General features: G+C 38.0%; 1 protein-coding gene across 12 annotated transcripts in view; it reads left to right on the top strand.

Annotated features, from left to right (window-relative positions):
- Positions 1–20,581, top strand: part of EPB41L3 (erythrocyte membrane protein band 4.1 like 3) — a 115,241-nt gene that overhangs the window by 64,629 nt on the left and 30,031 nt on the right. For 8 of the 12 annotated variants that reach the window (XM_018553630.1, XM_018553694.1, XM_018553686.1 and 5 more), the window contains exons 12-16: positions 5,002–5,557; positions 8,024–8,079; positions 11,592–11,627; positions 12,677–12,868; positions 16,346–16,420. In XM_018553630.1, coding sequence (XP_018409132.1) covers positions 5,002–5,557; positions 8,024–8,079; positions 11,592–11,627; positions 12,677–12,868; positions 16,346–16,420 — 915 coding nt within the window. The remainder of the gene's footprint in view (positions 1–5,001; positions 5,558–8,023; positions 8,080–11,591; positions 11,628–12,676; positions 12,869–16,345; positions 16,421–20,581) is intronic. The other 4 variants (XM_018553712.1, XM_018553703.1, XM_018553669.1 and 1 more) reach the window with 2 other exon arrangements.

The raw sequence follows: 20,581 nt of genomic DNA, 5'->3' as shown, positions 1-20,581 counted from the left end.
GCTGTATTTACATTCAGTGAATCCAGTGAAGTGGAAAGGTGACACTAGAGGTCTAAAAGACCCCTAATGTCACCTTAAAGAGAACCTGTCACCTCCAATACACGCAGCCCTGGTGAGAAACTGCCCTAAAATCATTAGTCTGTATTGTTTTAGAAAAAATGTCACATGTCCCTTTAAGAAAAAGTATCGGTAATTAGTATCGGCAAGTACATGAGGGACAGTACTTGTACTTGGTCTTGAAAAAGTGGTATCGGGACATCCCTAGTTTTAACCATTTCTAACTCAATCCAAAATAGAAAAAAAAATTTGACTTTAGATATGCTTTAAATAATGCAGAGCAATGGAAATGAAAGCCATGTGCTGCCCTTATTTGGGTCTGGCATATAACACCAGTGTAAGATCCAATAAGAGCCCAGGGTTCAATTGTTATCCTAATGGCTCACTACTTCTAAACTAAGTAATTGAGTCAACTGTAGGTAATTCATTATGAAAGTGTAACCAATACTCTTCTTTTCTTTTTTGATAATGGGCATTCTCTAAAGGTAGTTAAGGGTGTCATTCCAGGCCACCGAAACTGATCTGGATACTAAGCACCGATGTGGATCCACCTATCTTATTTCAAGCGTAGGATCTATAATACAGCCATCCTTCTAGTAATTATAAACATGATCCGTATTATAATTTTAGTCCGACAGTTGTTAAGCTTTAAAAAAAATCTGTTTGCTCACAAATATGTATGTGATTGAGGGGCCTATTTATAAAACTTTGAAACTGACGAGTTGTAATTATGTTTTCTTGGAGAATTTGAATTCTGGCAGTTTTGCCTTTTTATAAAGCGGCTGTGGGCAACGTCTCTACTTATTTTCTCCATATTACAAAATAGATGAAAAAAATGCATGTTGTAGATTTTTACTAATTTATAAACATACCCATCTTTGAGCTGAGAGGTTATACCACCCCTTACCCAGTTCTTTTTAATAAAGGAACATATTATGAAGTGTTTTCTGGTCAGCCTGTTTTTATTCATTGTATTACACTTCACTTTAAAGTAGAAACTTCATGCCACACGCTTATAAATTGGTAAAAACCAACCAAGTTTTTGCGGCAAACTTGGGCAAAGCAAAAAAGCAGTTACTGTGCTAGTCTTATAAATGGCCCCTTGAAATCTATGTGTAGTGATTTTTGTGATGCAAGTTACTATAGCGTGCTGTGACACAAAATGGAAATTATAGAATGTAATTTCATTTTACAGTTTTTTTTTCCCAATACAAGAATTGTCTTTCACCTCTTGTGATACAAATGTACAAGGTTTGCTTAAACAAATACTCTATATTCTATAAATCCAACATAGGAATAGATGCACTCATGGGTCTTGCAGCGAAGATATGTCAAGCATCAGCATTTTAATGATGACCGTAAAATGTTGTTGCTTTGACTTTTCTCCTGCAAGACCTGTGAGAACCTCTATACCTTGGATGAGAACCCAGACAATTAACTTACAAAAGGATAATATATATACAGTATATATATATTGTGGGAATTCGCTCCAAATAGTAGCGCATTAAGGACGGATCCACTCGCTGTAATCTTCATTCAGGGGTTTCCTTGCCCACTCTTATTAAAGCAAAGTTCACAAAACAAAGAAATTACCCCTGCAGGGGTTCTTTAGCATCTCATAGCAGGACCTGCCCATCGAGCCTCCTGGCTTTGCATTTGCAGCACTGCTGTTCCGGCCTCAGCCCACTGTCCGTACCTCCAGACAGTCACAGTTGTGTGCTTACCTGCACACTGGAGTTTTTCCAATCCGCAGCACCCTGCTGCACTGGACTCCACTCTGACTCCTGGGTGGAGATTTCCTGTCTCCCAGGTGGAGCCTTGAACCCTGCCCAACAGCTTTATTGTAAAGGCTGTGCACACCTGTGCCATCAGCATGCACTGGACACTTAATTTCTGGACACAGGAATGGAGATAACACAGTGGCATTGCCACGCACTGCCACAATATATAATAAATTTGTATTATACTAAAGCCAATGGTAAATTCCATAATTTCCAGTTTGTGCTGTAATAAATGTTTTTCTCAGTTTTCTATATTGGTTTCATGTTTTGAAAAGTCAATATGCACAAAATAGGTATGCATTCTAGAATTGTGTTTTGTGTGTAGTGATAAGCTGTCCAAGGAGGATTCGTACCACTACTCTATGCAATGTGCACAAATACTAATGTGTGCAAGCATTTGGATGTTGTCACTCACAGTATACTACATGTAACCAAAGGAATGTAAACGGTATCATTGTTTTGTAATGGTACAAAACAGTATTCCTGGTTTACAGACAATGGGGGGAATTCATAAACTTGGAGCAAACTGAATCTGGAGCAGTTGCCCATGGCAACCAATTAGCTTCTCTGTTTCATTTTCAAAGCTTAACTGAACAAACTGAAGAAAGAAGTGGATTGGTTGCCATAAGAAAACTGTCTGCTCCAGTTTTCATGAATTTTCCCCAGTGTGCAGGTGCATCAAAATACTTTGCAGGGCTGATATGCAAAGGAACCCATTTTCTTGAAAGTGTAATTTGTTGTACTATATGTATTTATATGTATATGAATTGCAGTCGGGTTTCGGTTTCTGTGTGTGTTCCCGTTGGGGAGATTTCCTCTCTTTTGCTGTCATGTCACTGTAACAGAAAGTGAGGTAAGGCCTCTTAAATAGGGGGTATGAACAATTCTGAATATTGAAAGTGAGGGGAAATTTTCACAATGGGAAATATGATCGCAAAAAAATCTGTGAGGGGTTATAACTCATCTATATTTAAAACATGTTTTAGGTACACTTCTATTTTAAAGTGTAGTTTCTCTTTTGCAGTCAAATTTGAGATACCACCACTATATGTTTGTAATGTGTTCCCATTCAGCAAACCTACAAATAATAATAAAAAATATGTTTCACCATTCTAGCTGTTTTCTAAAGAGAAAGCCTTTGGGAAGACTGCCAGCTATTCTGAACACTTTAAAATTGAAAGTGGAGGGGGACATAGTGAAGATGGACTCAGTTTCCTTTCATTTAGAACACAAACCCTTTGCTAGAACAGACAGTGTTGAAATCGAATTTAAAAGTGATGAGATCTGCCAGCACAGTACAGATAGGGTTAGATATGGGAAACATTAACTCCACAGGCCTCTCCCTAACATAACATACACAATAGGCGAAAACTTCCAAATTTTTAGAAAAGGGTAAGCAGGACTAATAAATATTTTTTAAGTTCTACAATGTGAACAGGAACATGTAACAAATCTAAAATAAGTGTTATCTTAATTTTGCTGCAAAAGTAGAATTACACGTTAAAGAGACCTGGCCACCAGGAAGAAAAATTGCTGCAGGTATTATGTAGGCACTTACAGGGGAAACTCGAATAATTAGAATATCGTGCAAAGTTCATTTATTTCACTAATGCAACTTAAAAGGTGAAACTAATATATGAGATAGACTCATTACATGCAAAGCAAGATAATTCAAGCCGTGATTTGTCATAATTGTGATGATTATGGCTTACAGCTCATGAAAACCCCAAGAACCCCAAATCCACAACCTCAAAAAAGTAGATTATTACATGCAATCAATAAAACAAGGATTGTACATAGAACAATATCGGACCTCTGAAAAGTACAAGCATGCATATGTACTCAGTACTTGGATTGGGCCCCTTTTGCAGCACTTACTGCAATTACTTTTGCACGATATTCTAATTATTCGAGTTTCACCTGTATATGCGCAGATCATCAACAAAGTTGTAATGGCTAGAAAGAAAGTACCTGCAGCAGACACTAAAATTCCTCACTATGATGACACTAAAATTACCTCACTTTCTAGCAGATATGTGCAGCAGGTGGCAAGTAAGCTTCAGGAAGTATAGCAGCTTTGACTGTAAGAACAGCCTGGCCGTCAGTTGTAAAAGCAGCCATCTACTTTGTTCCCCTTTGGCAAGTTAGGGATTATCAGCGTTTTAATTTTCTTGTAACAAATCTAAATATTCCATCTATGTTAAACTATTAAACATGTGCCCTAAACCTCAAATTAAATGTTTTGAATATTGTGATTAAAGAAGAACTCCAGTAAGTACTATTTACATTTTTAAAATTATCACAACTCCTGTTTATTTTCATAAACATGAATAATATAAGATTTATAAAATGCTTAAATCTGTATGAAGAAGACCCCCCTTCCTAGGATATCATACCTGTCCACTCTAGTAGGATTGGGCACAAACCCAGCATGGCTTCCACAGACTCTCCGTGGTCTTTAAGAGACATTGTCACCTTGCCCATTCAGGGCATAATTAGTGTTTTTGTAAAAGGTCCCCAAATCTCTAAAACTCACCTAGTTCCTGTGCCGCTCCTGCCTCCACCACATCCAGCCAAAAAAATTCCTACTGTCAATTGGTTTTGGAGTGGTAACCGCACTCCACAAGTATTGTGAGTGTTGGTAAACCTGAGCACTTTCACATTGCAGGAGGTCTTATGCTCCCCCATACCCAGAAGTTTTAGGTCATCAGCTGTGATGGGGGCAGGGGCCACAAACAAGCACTGGCAAGTGTCTCTTTAAAGCATGTAGGGGTACACACAACTAGATGATCAGCTAGTTTACATATTGTTGGCTCTCCTAGCTTCAGTACAGTGTAAAAATTAGTAATTATTAGAGAGCTACCCAGTGCTGCCATTATAAACTGTAGAAATATTTTTGTTAAAATTTAGACTGGCGTTCTTGTTTAATATGGCTTGAATCTTTTCTGGAATCCAGTTGATCTTCTACACATAGCAATAAATGCATGATCTTGCATGAACAATGCATTGCTGATGTGAATCATTTAGTTATTTATTATTAAAAACTTCAGTTACAAAACTTGATTGTTATGCTTTTATATAACGACTGCAGAATACCATTTAACTAATCAGTTTTTTTTTGTCCTCTTGCTCTTACATTTTGTTTGCTGCTCTCTGCCTCCAGCCATCTTGTTGTTCAACTGAGCCATTTCATTCCCCTCCTCTGTCATGCTCTAGTTCCCCCTCATCTTCAAGCCGTTTACGTAGAAGATGTAAGGAGAACTCTCATAAATCATGGGATCCAGGGTCAGATGTGCCTCAAGTGTCTAGTGAGCCTGAGTGGGACTCTGAACAAAAAGGGAAATTATACCCTGATGAAGATGAGATGGGTATAAGCTATAAGCAACAAGCTGGCAAAGGGGGGACACTGTTTTCTTTCTCCTTGCATCTTCCAGACTCATTCCCTTCTCTGCTGGATGATGATGGCTACCTTTCTTTCCCTAACGTTTCTGAATCCACCTTCCTGCCTGAAAATTTACAGCATTATCTTCCAATCCAATCCCCATCTCTTGTCCCATGCTTCCTCTTCATCTTTTTCTTTCTGCTGTCAGCCTCTTTCTCTGTCCCATACGCCCTCACGCTATCTTTCCCTTTGGCTATGTGCCTCTGCTACCTGGAGCCCAAGGCGGTCTCCTTGAGTGCCTCAATTGACAATGACCTGAGTGACAGTTCAGATGATGTGCTAGAATGCTACCATACTGGTCCAACTTTCAGAGCCTCATTTTGTCTGCTTGCTAATATTTGGACGTTTTGTCCTTAGGTCACAAGGGTTAGGCACAACATATGAAAAATGCATTTTCTTTTGTGATTTTTGTTTTTTCTTTACTTGACTGCTTTAACTTGATATTAATACAAACAAAATGAACAGTATTAGCACAATTCAGGATTTTTTTAATACCTGGGTTGCGTATTTCAGATAGTATGCAGAACCTAATGCAGATAATACCCCTACGATAAAGGATTGTGTCAGCCTGCAATTTGTATTATAGAAAAGTATAACACGCAGCCATAAAAGCAAAGCAATAGCAGTGTCATGCTCCTGTCTTTAAAAGCCTACGCAAGTCATAAAAGAAGAGACATGTTTCTATGTACCTTATAATCAAGTATGAAAGGACCTTCAGGAAGTAATGTCAGTGCTTCTGCATACACAATTTTAGAAAGTTAAACATGTTTTCCTGAGAGTCATAGCTTGTGCCTGATCCTTTTTACCCATTGTTTATCACATGATGCATGTTCTGTGTCTGACATGTCTGCATTACATTGGCTATACAGATTGTCCAACCCAGAAGTGTTGTGCAAGTCATTTTGGAGTCCTAGGGTAGTAGTGTGTGCATGTTGAGCCATGTCTAGCTTGTTCTGAAATAATAAAAAAAGAAGATAAAAACTTGAACAGCAGAATGGTCTACAGCCATCTGCACAATATGCAGGCAGCCATTGTATGAGCTAATAAGGTGTAGGCAATTGTGGCACTCCACCTGTGGTGAAACTGTGAATCCTATCATGCCTCTGGAAGCCATGCATATGGCTTGTCAGAAACTTGCAATGCTTCATGAGATTTGTAGTATTGACAAAGCTGGAGTGCCAAGTTACCTACCCCGGTAATTTATTATACAAGAAAATGCAACATATAAGATCACTAAGATGTTGTGCATAAAACAAATGTTGCATAATGATTAAGCTCACAAAATAGTTGCCCACATTGTGAGTAACTAATAAGTTCTTTTAAAAGGCTAACTGCACCCAAAACAATATTTTTGACGGGCACCAGTGAGATGAACAATTCACAGCTTTTAAATATCTTTCAGAGATTCCATTGGTTGCTCCAGTACTTGCTGTTTCTACCCCTCCCAAAAGGTTGTGTCATATTCTTGCAGCTGGACTCCCCAAATGATTTGTTTATTCTGGATTATGGATCTATTTGGGGAGCGTAAAACCATAATTTGGCTCACTCACAATAGTCGCGCTGTATTGGGAATTCTTGTGGGAGTATCTTATCATTGTAGTCTAGTAAATAGTGAAGACTGCATGAAATTCTACTTAAAGTGACACTAAACTCAGGAGTTAATGCATTAAAGTACCTTAACTATTAACAAAATGTATCTTATTTGTGTATCACTCAGCTGTTAGATCATCATATCATTTCATATCTAAATTCCTGCTGACACTGTCGTTCCTCCTGGAGGAAGCTTACTTTTGTTCCCCATGGTCTCATAATCTCACATTTTGTTTTCTAATTTGTATTGTATAGACATTGTAGTCCATCACGGGAGTGAACTTGGAGTGGTGGCTACTTTACAACACACACAGGGACCATGGGGAACAGAAGTAGCCACCCTCCAGTGTCTGCACTAATTCAGAGATGATTTGAGGATCTACAGGTCGTGTGTTGCACAAATTAGCTACATTTTTGTTAATAGGGTACTTAAATGAAATATTTCAGCATTCTGTTGCTGTTTAAAGTCGCACTAAACTCAGAAGTTAAATCTTAAAAATGCATTCAAGTGGAATTGACATGTCATTTCAGTATAGAAAAGCCTAAAATATCCCTTTTATTTGCTTCTTAAAGCATTTATAACATTTAATTGAAATAATATCTACAATAATTGTAAATTGCAGTAATTCAATGTTCATTTTAACTGATATAGAAATTAACAACATAACAATTTTTTGTTTTGCCTGTTTCGTAATGCAGACAAATCAGGCAACTAGACAATACAATTATAAATGAGGAGCTGAAAGTAAAGAGGCTGTTATAGTAGTTTATCTAAATATTGAATTACAAAATAATATAAAAAATTATCATAACGGAAGACCAGATTCAAAATATATGGGGAATATACATATGTATATATTACAGCTAAACCTTTAGACATTTCTTAATAAAGTAAACACTGATAACTATAGGCATAGTTTTTATACAGAAAAAACTATTACAGAAACTACTTCTGAACTTTTGAAAATATATGCCTTGAGTATTCCTCAGAATCTGTTCTGTTTGTGGTGGTTTGCTTTTCTCATGTTTGCTTTATTGCTTTTGTTACTACAAGAGGCTATAGTTATGAGGTTAAATTGTGATTTTCTAACAACATGGGTTTATTCTTTGTTCCCGCTTGCGTTTTGGAATCTGTATCGTGTAAAATTAATATAGACTGACAGTGAACAGACGGATACAGCAGCTGATGGTGAAACAACTGCCACGGAGGTGTGTAAAAAATACAGACCACTCTCAAAATGTATTTCATTGGGTGTGATTTGAGTACTCTGTGTACAATGCTTGCAGTACTGTGCTTGCAGTACTGTACTTAATACATTCATATATTCATCTCATTGTTTATAATGATTCACAAAATCTACAGATGGAAATAAAAGTACACAAAACTGAAAAAGGACACTGTTCTCATTTTTCATTGTTAATTTATCAGAAATACTTTTTTTTTTTTTTTAGTGTCTTGCAAATGTTTTATCATATTTACCACACACATATGTAGGTATCAGAAGACCAATGTACCTGATGTGTGCCTCCTGGCTGATAGTGCAAGCACACCCCATGGGCAGAGTCAAGTAAACTAAGTTGCAAATCCCAACATCTTGCAAACCTACAATGTAAACTGTTTAGCTAAGAATGAATTCGATTTTGCATACAGATGTTGGCACAAGACAAGTCATGCACGTCCACTGTGCTGTGTTCGATAAATGAAGCACAACCACTGTGTACTGTACTTAGATAAATAACACCTGTAAAGTGAAAGAAAGCTTATAAAATGATTATGCATCTAAAACATCAAAACAGATTATCCTAGTGCCAGGATGCTGGCACCACATGCTTAATGTTCTCAACTTTAGACAAAGCGAGTAATCAGAATTAGGTTAATTGGTGTTAGGGCTTGGTGTTAGAACAGAGAAAGTGTAAAGGCCTTACTTCAGGTGTTAGGTTAAAGGTGTGAGAATGTTACAATTAAAAGAAAGGTTAAGGGCTAAGTTTGGAGAAGGGACAGTGCTCAATTTAGGTGTTAGCTTAAAGGCAAACTGTAATGGTTTTGGGTCAGTTCTATTTTTATTTTGTTACACCTTTTAAGTTTTATACATGCAAACAATATCTGTTTTAAAAATCAACATTCCATGCATGACAAAGAATTTCCAAAGAATTGTGGGTTAGCAAAGAAGCGACATAGTAAGCATAGTAAGTTACCGTCAGGGGAGGAGACACTGCTGTCATAACTTATTGAGCTCTCTGAACAATTTGCTACTTTCATCATAACCGAGAATGATACAATGCCTTACTTAAAAGTAGACTAGAGGTTTACCTGCTGGCTGGTAAACCAAAAACAACATATTAGTATGCAATATTTCAATTCTTTCTGAAAAAAAGTTTTGTTTTTTTTCTTTCTGTAGTCTTGACCATAAAAAATAGACAGATATATGCAGTGCCAATATAAATTGCCTTCCAATGTTTGGGGTTTTAGGGTGAAAATTGTTTTAGGGCCGAGGGGGAGGAAACATTTTAAGGACTTATTTTGGGCTACCGATTAAGGAAAGCCCTGTATGCATAAATGAGAAAAATACAAAAGATTACTCAATTCAAGCAATACAGCATGGATGATGGAATCTGCACTGACATCTATTTTTTTCAGACAGGCTCCACCCATTGCTATCTGAATCCCGAGCAGTCACTGCATGCAATTGCATGAAGTGACTGTTCAGCCGACAATTTTCCACTTGGCTCCTTTAAATGTTTTAAGCTTGTCACCTGGTTGGTGTCAACAGGGCCACCCACAGCTTGAATCAGCCCTGCTTAATCAGCCAAAATTCAAGTTGTGAATGGCTACTTTAAGTGTTCAAGTAGGTAAAGTTAAGGAGTTAGTTAATTACTATTGTGGAAGCTACCAATTTTTACTTGTGGCGAATATATTTATGCTAAAGAAGTCTAGAGAAAATTGTTATTAAAGTTTCTAATAGCAGGGATGTTTAGGTCACTAAATAAAATTAATTACATGTTTTTTCAAAGTTTCTACAGCTGGAAGAGTTGCTGATATGCACACTACCCAAACAATCAAAGCAGATATCCATTATAATTTATCTGCTCCAACCATCAGAGCAAACATGTTGTCTGTGTCACCCTATCTTAGAATAATTTGGCACTTTGTCCTCTAGGTGCATGCATTTAACATTGAAGCTCTGACTGTTCTTAACGGTCACTAAAAGCAAGAGCTTCAGTTTTTTTGCATTCACAGAGACAGCTTGGGGAAGGAGGGGGTTCCCTTGCCTCCTCTTTGACCCCAGGACAAGTAGTGAGGGAAACAGGTGTCACTGGAACAGGAAGTCTGACAGCATTAAAAACCATCAGAGCAAATTATATTTGAGGAACAGGATTGGCACTGTGGGATAATTTATCAGTTTGATGGACTTTACATAGTTATCATTTAATTGGTGTATAAACAAACTGCCTGCGCATAATCATTGATCTTTGTGTATAATGGCGGGTTGACAGGTGATCAACATAAAATTCAGTGGCTATAACTGTGCACCCTTACTTGGACAAGTAGGCTTAGGCATGGTTCCCACTGAAAAACGCCCTACGCCCAAAGAAGTACAGGAGCTTCTTTGGGGCGCGTATCCATTAGGATACAGACAGCCCTCAGAAACGTGCGTTTGTCGCGCGTTTCTTTTACCGCAAATCGCAGTAAAAACGCGCAGCAAATGCGCATATTCCGTACGCCCAGGTGTGAACCCAGCCTTAATATCAAGGCTGATGTCTATGAGGTGTTTTTTTTACAGGTCCCTCAAAATGACAATTTTGGCAGTAATTTTTAATTAGTTCACTGGGGGGTTAGATTTGGGAAGTCTTTTGCTGAGAAGTCTTATTAACTTTAAGGACTGTCAGTTCTTTCTTCTCCCCATTTCTCTGAAAAAAAATGTTTTTTCTTATCTAAATTCACTTTGGAGAAATGTTTCACCGTGCTTTTGTGAGTTTCCTCTAGGTGTTCTAGTGTTGTCCTACAGTTCAGAAACCTAGCATAATAGACTTCAAACCAAAATTGGGATGGTGTGCAGCCATGTGGTAGGGGATTGTGAGCTTCTTCACAGAACAGGGACTGATGATACTGGTTCTACATACCCCCTTAAGTGCCGCTTTGGGTGTTATCAGTCAGCACTGACACCTTGTCACCAGGACAGGCAGTTGGGAAAAATCTCTCAGGCAGCTTTATATACATGGCAATAACCTTTTCCCATTCTGTTAAAAAAAATTAAATACCAATATTATCTTAAATTGGGCTTTCTATCACTGCCTCTATTTTTGGCAACTTTACTTTTGGCAACTATAACATGCGTTTGGCAACTATAACATGCACAGAAGAGGGGACTTCTATTATTATTATTATTTATTTTTTAACTCAGCCACATATTTATGGGTTGTAGTAGCATGGGAACACTATTTTTGAAAATAAAAGCTGGTGGCCCATATAGATGTTAATATTGCTTATTTAAGCTCATACGAGTCATGCACACATGGAAATATATTCACAAATTCAGTCAGTCAAAACAATATCAGCTCTTTTGCCTATATAGTGCAAAGTGTTTCAGGTCATTTGGCTGTTTTGTAAAGTAAAAAAATACTTGCTGAGCCAGTATTAAATAATCATTGACTATTTTGATGTGGAGAGCTTTATAATACATTAAAATACTTGTATATTTGATATTTTGTAATGCTTCCAGTCGGATCAAGAAGAAGATACAGATGTAAAGACTCAGGTAAATAAGTAATATTACGTGGAAATCGGTTCGTTTTTTGTATTGCAAAGTGCCCATCTGGTGTATCTGGAACAGTGCAAAAGTCATCATTGTCCAACATTTTGTTTGTATCTTAATGTTCCCTCTCTTCACTTTTTCAGAATAGTCTCATTAAGCGAATACAGGGTGAAAATGTATATGTCAAACATAGTAATCTTATGTTAGAGGTTGGTATTGGTACATACCACTGCATGCACTTGTGTGTTTTATTTTTTTAGCATGGACTGAGTGACCCTGCCTCTTAGTGAACTGAGTGGACTTTCAGTGTTCCCTGATTTTATTTATGTATTTTATCATAGAGGTGTTTTAGTTGTATTCTATTTTTGTACTTGGAAGACTTAGTTATGTATTTTAACATTATTATTAATGTTCACTTTTCAACACGTCACAGTGGTCAATCCCCTTGAATTCTCACTCTTCACCAGATTGTTTTGATTTTTTTGATATAGTGACAACTAGATCTACTTAGTCAGCCTGATACTAACCTGTCCATTTAAAAAAAATAATAATATTGTTGTTTATTGTTGTTACCCTTTAGTGGCTACAATGTCAAGCAACTACAAATACAAACAGCTACTTGGCCGGACATTGTTCTCTTATGCACATTTACCAGTCAAGGCTACCAGTTTACATCACTAGTGATCTATATATTGTGTAGGGGAATACAAACTAGTGGTATAGACTGTAAAGACCCTTGGTGCTGTACCTAGAGATTTACAAGCATGCTTGAAAATCATTGTAGGTTTTTTTTCAAAACCTCATGTTCAGGTTTAAATTTGCTGCCCTTGACTAAATAGGCAGATACTGGATCTTTTATAACATCGGACAGAACAATTCTCTGTAGATTGCTCATATTAGCTTTGTATTGCTAAAAGTCCTAAATAAAAGCCATTGTGGGATACATCTTTTTAGGTGTATTTTATATTGCGTAGGTTGCTTGTTATTGTAGCAACAAGGGTTTTTAGTGGCAAAGTTGTTTCAGCAATTGCTTTTTTTGTATTTCCATCCAGGAGTACGATAAAAATCAAGAGGAATTTCTGAAACATCAGACTAACATCAGTGAGCTGAAGAGAACCTTCTTGGAAACATCAACGGACCCTACAGTTGCTAGTGAGTGGGAGAAACGGCTCTCTACATCTCCTGTGAGACTTGCTGCCAGACAAGAAGAAGCTCCTATGATTGAACCACTAGTGCCTGAAGAGGTCAGTGGATACAGCATATAAATGGGGGCATTTATTATATTGCATTCATCTTTATTTAAAACAAAAGTATATTATTTATTTATTAAATCGAATACATCATGTTTATATGTCCTGCTTTAAAGTGCTTTAGTTCGAAAACGTAAAGTGTATAAAAGTGTAAAATCTATATAAAAACAATGCAATGATATCAAATGTTTAAACGTAGAAAATGTACCATTTAAAAAAAAAAGTAAGCACTTTTTTTAAATTGATGGCAGTAACACTTCTCAAAAAACATTGGGACAAGGCAACAAAAAGCTGGCAATGTAAGTGGTACAAACAACAAGCTGGAAGAACTTTTTTTTTTTTTTTTACAACTATTTATGCTAATTGGCAGCACGTCAGTAATTTGATTGGGTATGAAAAGAGCATCTTACAGAGTCAGTGTTTCTCACAATTAAAATTGGCAGAGGTTCACCAATCTGTGAAAAGCTGCGCCTAAATATTGAACAATTTTAGAAGAATGTTTCACAATTTAAAATTGCAAAGACTTTAAATACATCTACAGTACATAATATCCGAGAAGCTGAAGAAATCTCTGTGCTGTGCGCACAGAGATTTCTTCAGCTTCTCGGCCAAAGCACAATATTGGATGCCCATGATCTTCGGCTATTACACAGCACTGCATTAAAACAGGCATTAATCGTTGGTGGACATCACTGCATGGGCTCAGGAATACTTCCAAAAATTGCTGTCTTTGAACACAGTTTGTTGTGCTGTCCAAAAATGCAAGTTAAAGCTCTATCATGCAAAGAGGAAGTCATATCTGAACATGATTCAGAAACGCTACCGTCTTCTCTGAGGCAAAGCACATTTAAATGGTCTGTCGCAAAGTGGAAAATTGATCTGTGGTCAGACAAATCAAAATTTTACATTATTTTTGGCAACCATGGGTACATGTCCTCCGGACTAAAGAGGAGAGGGACCTTCCAGCTTGTTATTAGCACTCTGTTAAAAATCCTGCATCTCTGATGGTATGGGGGTGCATTGGTGCACATTCGGGCAGCTTCCACATCTGGAAAGGCACCATCAATGCTGAAAGATATATCCAGGTTTTAAAGCAGCATATGCTCCCATTCGGACAACATCTTTTTCAGGGAAGGCCTTGCATATTTCAGCAGGACAATGCTAAACTGCATACTGTATCTATGGCAACAGCTTGGCTTCGTAGTACAAGAGCCCTGGCACTTCACTGACCTACCTGCAGTCCAGACCTTTCACCAACTTGAAAATATTTGGCGTATCTTGAAATTAAAAATACAACAAAGACGACCTAGGACTGTTGAGCAGTTAGAATGTTATATCAGGCCATTTTTTAACATGACTCCTTCCTAGGAGGTCATCTCTGATGCCACAAACTCATTTTGAGTGATTATATGGAGAAAGAGAAGCCCTTACGACACACTCTATATTTATTTTATCGGCTCATTATACAACCTGAGGACTCTTTTGTACCATCCTCCCTAATTAAGTGGGAATGGGATCTCCAAGTGACATTTACTCTGGAGCAGAGGAATTATATCTTGTTTTTTTTCTCATTGGGCCTCAATTGCCTGTAGGACGCAGAAAGCACACTTTAAACTTCTTACGATATGTTATAGTGTTCGCTCTGTTCTACACAAGATCTGCTCTCAGGTTTCGAATAGATGCTGGAGGTGCAGAGAGGGGAGGGGTACCCTTCTGCACATCTACTGGTCTTGCCCTAGACCAGTGGTGGCGAACCTTGGCACTCCAGCTGTGCCAAAACTACAAATCCCAACATGCATCTGCCTCTGATGTGGCTGTCAGGGCCTTGCAATGCCTCATGGGACTTGTAGTTCCAAAACAGCTGGAGTGCCAAGGTTTGCCACCACTGCCCTAGACTGAGGGCCTTTTGGGATGGAGTAAGGGCACTCACCAAGAGACTTACGGGGATAGATTTGAGGGATGATGCAGCAGCTTACCTCTTACACCAATTGGGAAACAAATACAGGAAATTGGTGATAATTCATGTGTGCATTCCGGCTCTCTGGAAGAGCTCCACCTTTCCCTTGCTGCCATTATGGTACAGTAGGATCCGAGAGATTGAACAGATGGAGTGCCTGATAGCTTCACTGAAGCATCGGGAGGACACATTTTGCAAGATCTGGTTCTATTGGATACAATTCTCTTTCTCTTCTGAATTTTGTGCTGTCCTGAAATTGGAAGAGTTTCCGTCTGAAGATTCTTGAGTGAACCCTAGGTCTGCTATGGTCCTTTTCGGTCTTCAAGGTTAATTTATTTTATTTATGGACATGTGTGTTTTAGTTGTTCTCATTATCATCCCATTTTCTTATTTTAATTTCTCCCAATTTAAGTGTTTTCCTACCATGTTTTACTTTTATTTCTGATTTGATATTTGCTCCTTTCTCCCTCTTCCTCCCTCCCTTTTCCTTCTATCTCGGTTCTTCTCTTCACAACTCTTTTCACCCTCATCCGCTATTTCTTATTCCCTCTTTCGTCTGCTCTTCATTACGTCCTTTTCTCATCTTCTGGAAAATAGAAAATGAGATTGCAAAATGGATGCAGCACTTTTTCCTATTTAATGCTTGATCATGTCTTTATTGAGATATGACTTTCTTTAGAGAGTTGACTGTATTACTTGTTATTTTGGTTTGTACTGGAAATACTCTTGTATTGGTTTGTGTTGTACTGTTGGCTCATCTGTTTCTGTGAGCGGTTTAAATAAAGAATGAAAAAAAAAGAATCCAATATCAGGCAACAATGGGACAACATTCCATTCCCATTACTCCAGGAACTGGTCTCCTCAGGTCCCAGATGTTTATAGAGTGTTGTTAAAAAAAGAAACAAAATGCTATATCGTGGTAAGCATGGTCCTGTCCCAACATTTTGGAGACATATTGCTGCCATCAATTTCATAATTACCCTTTTTTCTTTTCTTCTTAAAATGGTACATTTTGCTCAGTTTAAACATTTGATGTTTTCTTTTTTCTATTGTGAATAAAATATGGGTTTATAAGATTTGCAAATCATTGCATTCTGTTTTTATATAGATTTTACACAGCGTTCCAACTTTTTTGGGTTTTGTGTATGTATGTATGTATGTATGTTCACAATACATTTTATCTATACACTAAATATACTTTTATTTGTTTGAAAGCACGTCTGTGACCTATACTTTACCATTCAAAGACAAAATCTGAGAAATCTAGAATAGGTTATAACTTGAAGTCGTTAATCAGTCATTGTTCCATAACATCTTGAAGCCTTAATGTGTGTCTGTTCATTCTGAGTACTCTGTGTTTTCACAAGGTTAAATACCCAAGTACATTTCTGCAGTTTCCCACATATTCTGACCCTGCAGCTAATGAGATGAGTAATTAATTTTTTTCTGGCTGTACAAAGGAGTGGGATAAGTGATAGCAGTGATAATTTAGCCTGGCCGTTTCTCTTCAACAGACCAAAGAGGAAAGGGAAAAAGAAGAAAGACGTATTTCTTTGGAAAGGACAAGCTACTCAATGTTAGAGTCTCAGGTCAGTAATGCTGCAGTGTACAACATGATTACACATATTTTAACCCCTGTGTATGCTATGCTGTAGATCTTTGAATGTTTAGACTAATTCTGGCAAAAGAGAGTAGATCGAAATGAAGGCCGTTATTCAAATGACCTCCCTTCTCTCGAAGGGCACATACAAATGTGCTACTGTGTCCTTTCTGCAAGTATACTTCTGTGTCTAAAGTTAACGTTCATTGTAAGTCGGTCATGAGAACATAGGTATTTAGAACAGTAATTTAACTTTTTCATACCAAAAAGTCCTTTTATTATTCAATATTGTTCATAAAGTTGTAGAAAAATGTGACAATGTTACACCCAAAGGACATTTGTAAAAATATAATTGTTTTCACCCATTTAAGTCTGCACACAGGTTGTTCTTGTTTATATTCAAGACATTTCACAAAAAATCTTTTGCATCTGCGTCATCAGAAAGAAAGTCAAATAACAAGAAATATCCATAGGATCTACTTTGATATAAAATCACTTGGTAAACATCAAACATTAATAACCAAGCAGTATATTTGAAAGAAAGCAGTATCGCACGACACACCACTGGAGTGTTCTCGCCATCCAGGAAGACTTGTAAATTTCAAATGATGATTTACTCATGTTTTCTTATCTTTTCTTTAATTTTCTGTAACCAATTAAAAACTAATAAAATCCTATTGAATAAAAAACTTTCAAATGCGGAGCCTTTTATAGAGACCAGTCAAAAGCTCTACAAACGCATTATCATTTTGGGAGGCAGTTCCTTCCTTGAAACTCAATAGATATAAGCAAGAGCGATCATGACATCATCTGCTTATTACATGTAAACAAACTAAAGTGTATGTAATGGAAAAACTTTTTTTTTTAAGTTTTGGATAAGGGGAAGAGTTTTTAACCTCATAAGGTTATTATTTATTTATTTGCGGTCTATGTACCTGTGGGGAAATTTCCTTTTAATTCCTGCCCCAGAGATATAAAAAGAAGTGAGGGGAAATCTCCCAAAGACAGACCGCTCTCCCTGGAACAGGTGTCCGATTAGAAGATATCCCCTTACCTTTTGTTCTGGAGACAAATTTTTCAATTTCCTCTGACTTTCTTTTTCAGTGACACTGGTCATCACTACAAATAGAGAGGTTGACTCTCCCCAGTGGGGACATAGACAGCAATAAAAACATGGGTGAAACATGGCTTTCCCTAGTCATCCTTCATGATGATCACATGAGAGAGAGAGAGAGGGGCTCTGCTCATCTACAGGAAACACAAGCACAGAGAGGTAAAAGCTTCTTACAGCTCCAGTCCCTTAGTTTGTGTGTCTCCTGCATCACTTGCAGACATGAGTGGAGCTCTGTGTTAAATATCCCTAGGAGAATGTGTGGCCTTTGTTACCCTGGGCTACAACTCTTCCTCACTTTTTGCAACCACTAACTTCATGGCCTGCACTAGGGGGGCCCTCATCTGGTGTAGGGGTTCCCATTTTTTGGCAGAGAAGGTGTTCATGTGAAGTGCAGGGCCTGGTGGTCAGTGCCATCTGTGTTGCGGCAGCTTGTGTTCCCGGGATAAGCAGTGGTGAGGGTTTGGCTCATCCCAAGTGTTCCTTTGATCTGTGTTGCGCCTGTCACACTCCCCTTCCTGCTATGTCTTGTGCCTGGATGTGACCACACTGGCTCTCCTACACCACCAGTACCTGCAAAGCCAAAACTGTAAGTAATGTGAGTACCTACATCTGTTTTTGGCAATGCACACTGCTGCATACCAGCTCTCCCATCCCTAAAGACCCACACTGCATTCAAAGTATACAACCCCCAGGGTGGCAGAGGGTCAGCATTCCTGCATAGCAGGTTAGGATTGGGGGCAGGTCAACCACACTTTCCTGCCTTCTCTCTATGACTGAAAGATGTTGGAGGACCCAGGCAGATCTGCAGAGCCAGGCATCAGTCCACTATTCGCTGGATGGATGTTACTTTCTAGCAAAGTTGTGTTTGAGCTGCACTGCTGCTGATGTGTATCCCTCTTGGTGGAGGTACTGTGCACTTTGTATTCTGGTGGTACTATGGCCTGTGTTCCATTTTCCTTCCAAGCCGAGACATCAGGGAAACTGGAATTTACTGCAAAGGCCAAGATAAAGTGTGCTGAATGTGCTTCTAAGTTATCCTCTTCCTGGAATAAATCATTGTTATAAATGCATTCATAACCTAGTTGTGAAGGAGGTGCCCCCCTTACTTAAAGATTATATGGGGAGTATTAGTGATCAGATGTCTTCCATTTTTTTAAATCATTCAGATCAGTATTAGAGGACTTTAAGCAGCCTTCACAGACTTAATTCCCAGTTGGCAAAAGTGTTGGTCTCCTCTGATTCAGAATGGGAAGAGAGAAAGTAGTTTGTTAAATGAAAAGACCCCGAGTACATGTTCCCGCAGAGGAAACTGAAGCATTATTGAAAGCCATTTTTGTAAATGAGCAAATACAAGTAGTGGTTTCTGCTAAAACAGTACAATACCATTTCTAAAGAGTTTTAGATGATCCTATACCTAGATCCTGACCAGAAGGGGTTCTTCCCTAAATGGGCAGTGGTATGAGAGAACCCCTTCATCCTACAGATTATCAGGTCAGGATACAAACTGTGATTCATCACAAATGCTCCATCAAAATTTCTCATGACACAGCTTTCTCAGGAGGAAAAAAAAAGAACCATGAAGGAGGCTATTAGCAACCTAATTCACCAACAAGTGATCATCCCAGTACCACCTCCCCAAAGGTGTTGTAGTTGTTACTCATATTTCTGAGACAAAAGCTTTTAGGAGAATAAGGAATGATTCTGAATCTGAAGTCGCTCAACAGGACTATTGGGAACAGAAAATTCAAGATGGAAAGCATCTACACAATCAGGAATCTGTTAACACCATCAGCCTTTTTGGTTACTTCATGTCCCCATAAATCAGGTTTACCATTGGGAACGAGAAGAGGGTTCATAATTTTTAGTATCAGGCTCTGCTCTTTGGGCTCCGTGAATTTTAGCAAAAATTATCCCAGAGGTGATGATTCCCAGAATCCAAGGAGGGTCAATTGTCCCATACTTGGATGATTTTCTGTGTTTTGCGGAATCAGAATTGTTCTAAAAAACCTTGGTAGGGTATCAGACCTTCTAACCCACCTGAGCGTGTCCATAGCATGGAGAAATCCAACATGATTACCTCTCAGCTAATCTCCTTTCTGTTATATGATAGACATGTTGCAACAAAGGATTTTGCTGACAGAAGAAAAGGGTTCAAAGTAAATATTACACTAGGCAAGTTGTTTCCGACATATCATGTTCATCCTTGGCCTCATGACCATGGCTACTTTAGCAGTTCAATGGGCCCAATTCCATACAAAGTCTTTGCAGTTCTTGCTTGCCAACCTTCTTGCAAGCGTGAAAGAAGCATTTAACTTCTTAGATTGTGTTCTCTCATGTGACGGTCCTGGAGGACTCTTGGGACAGGAATTATCAGGTGGTAAGGTGTTTTCTTGTATAATGGTGCAATTGTCCTTTGGACATAATATCGTTATGCTTTTTATATGATTTTTATGAACTATTTAATAATAAAAAATATTGATTTTATTGGACTTTTTATTATTATCGTTATTATTCTCTTTTCTGAATATACTGTATGTAATTCGGGGATGTGATACCTGTTTAAGGATATATACTGCATTTCAAATAATAACTTATGTAGCAATCATTATATAGCTACAAATCGTTATGATTCCAGTAATTGTGAAATCTGTAAGGCATATGTTATGTATGTGACGTGACAAGGTATTAGTCTGTATGTGTATGTTTTTAGTTGTGCAACTAGTGTACTGATTAAAATTTATTCTCCTTAGCATGCATGCTCAGAGTGTCAAATGTTCAACTGAAACCACTCTGCACAGATTATCTACAACAACAAAATGTATTGAGGTGGCAAGACTTTTTATCATGCGATAAAGCAGTGACATTTGAGCAGTGTGAGCTGTCCATCCACTGCATGTGTCCACAAGCTGCTAGTATTGACTAGTATATGAATTTATAGTGTTTGACAAGTTATTAAGTATTGCCTGTAGCTGGGAGACCTTTTACAAAAAGTGGTTTTATAATTAGTCATTACGCACCCAGGCTTTCTCGTGTTTG

The sequence above is a fragment of the Nanorana parkeri genome, unplaced genomic scaffold, assembly GCF_000935625.1.
Source record: "Nanorana parkeri isolate BGI_ZX_2015 unplaced genomic scaffold, ASM93562v1 scaffold7, whole genome shotgun sequence".
NCBI classification, from domain to species: domain Eukaryota; kingdom Metazoa; phylum Chordata; class Amphibia; order Anura; family Dicroglossidae; genus Nanorana; species Nanorana parkeri.
Note: the sequence above shows the minus strand (reverse complement) of the source record. Positions and strands in the feature narration are given on the sequence as shown.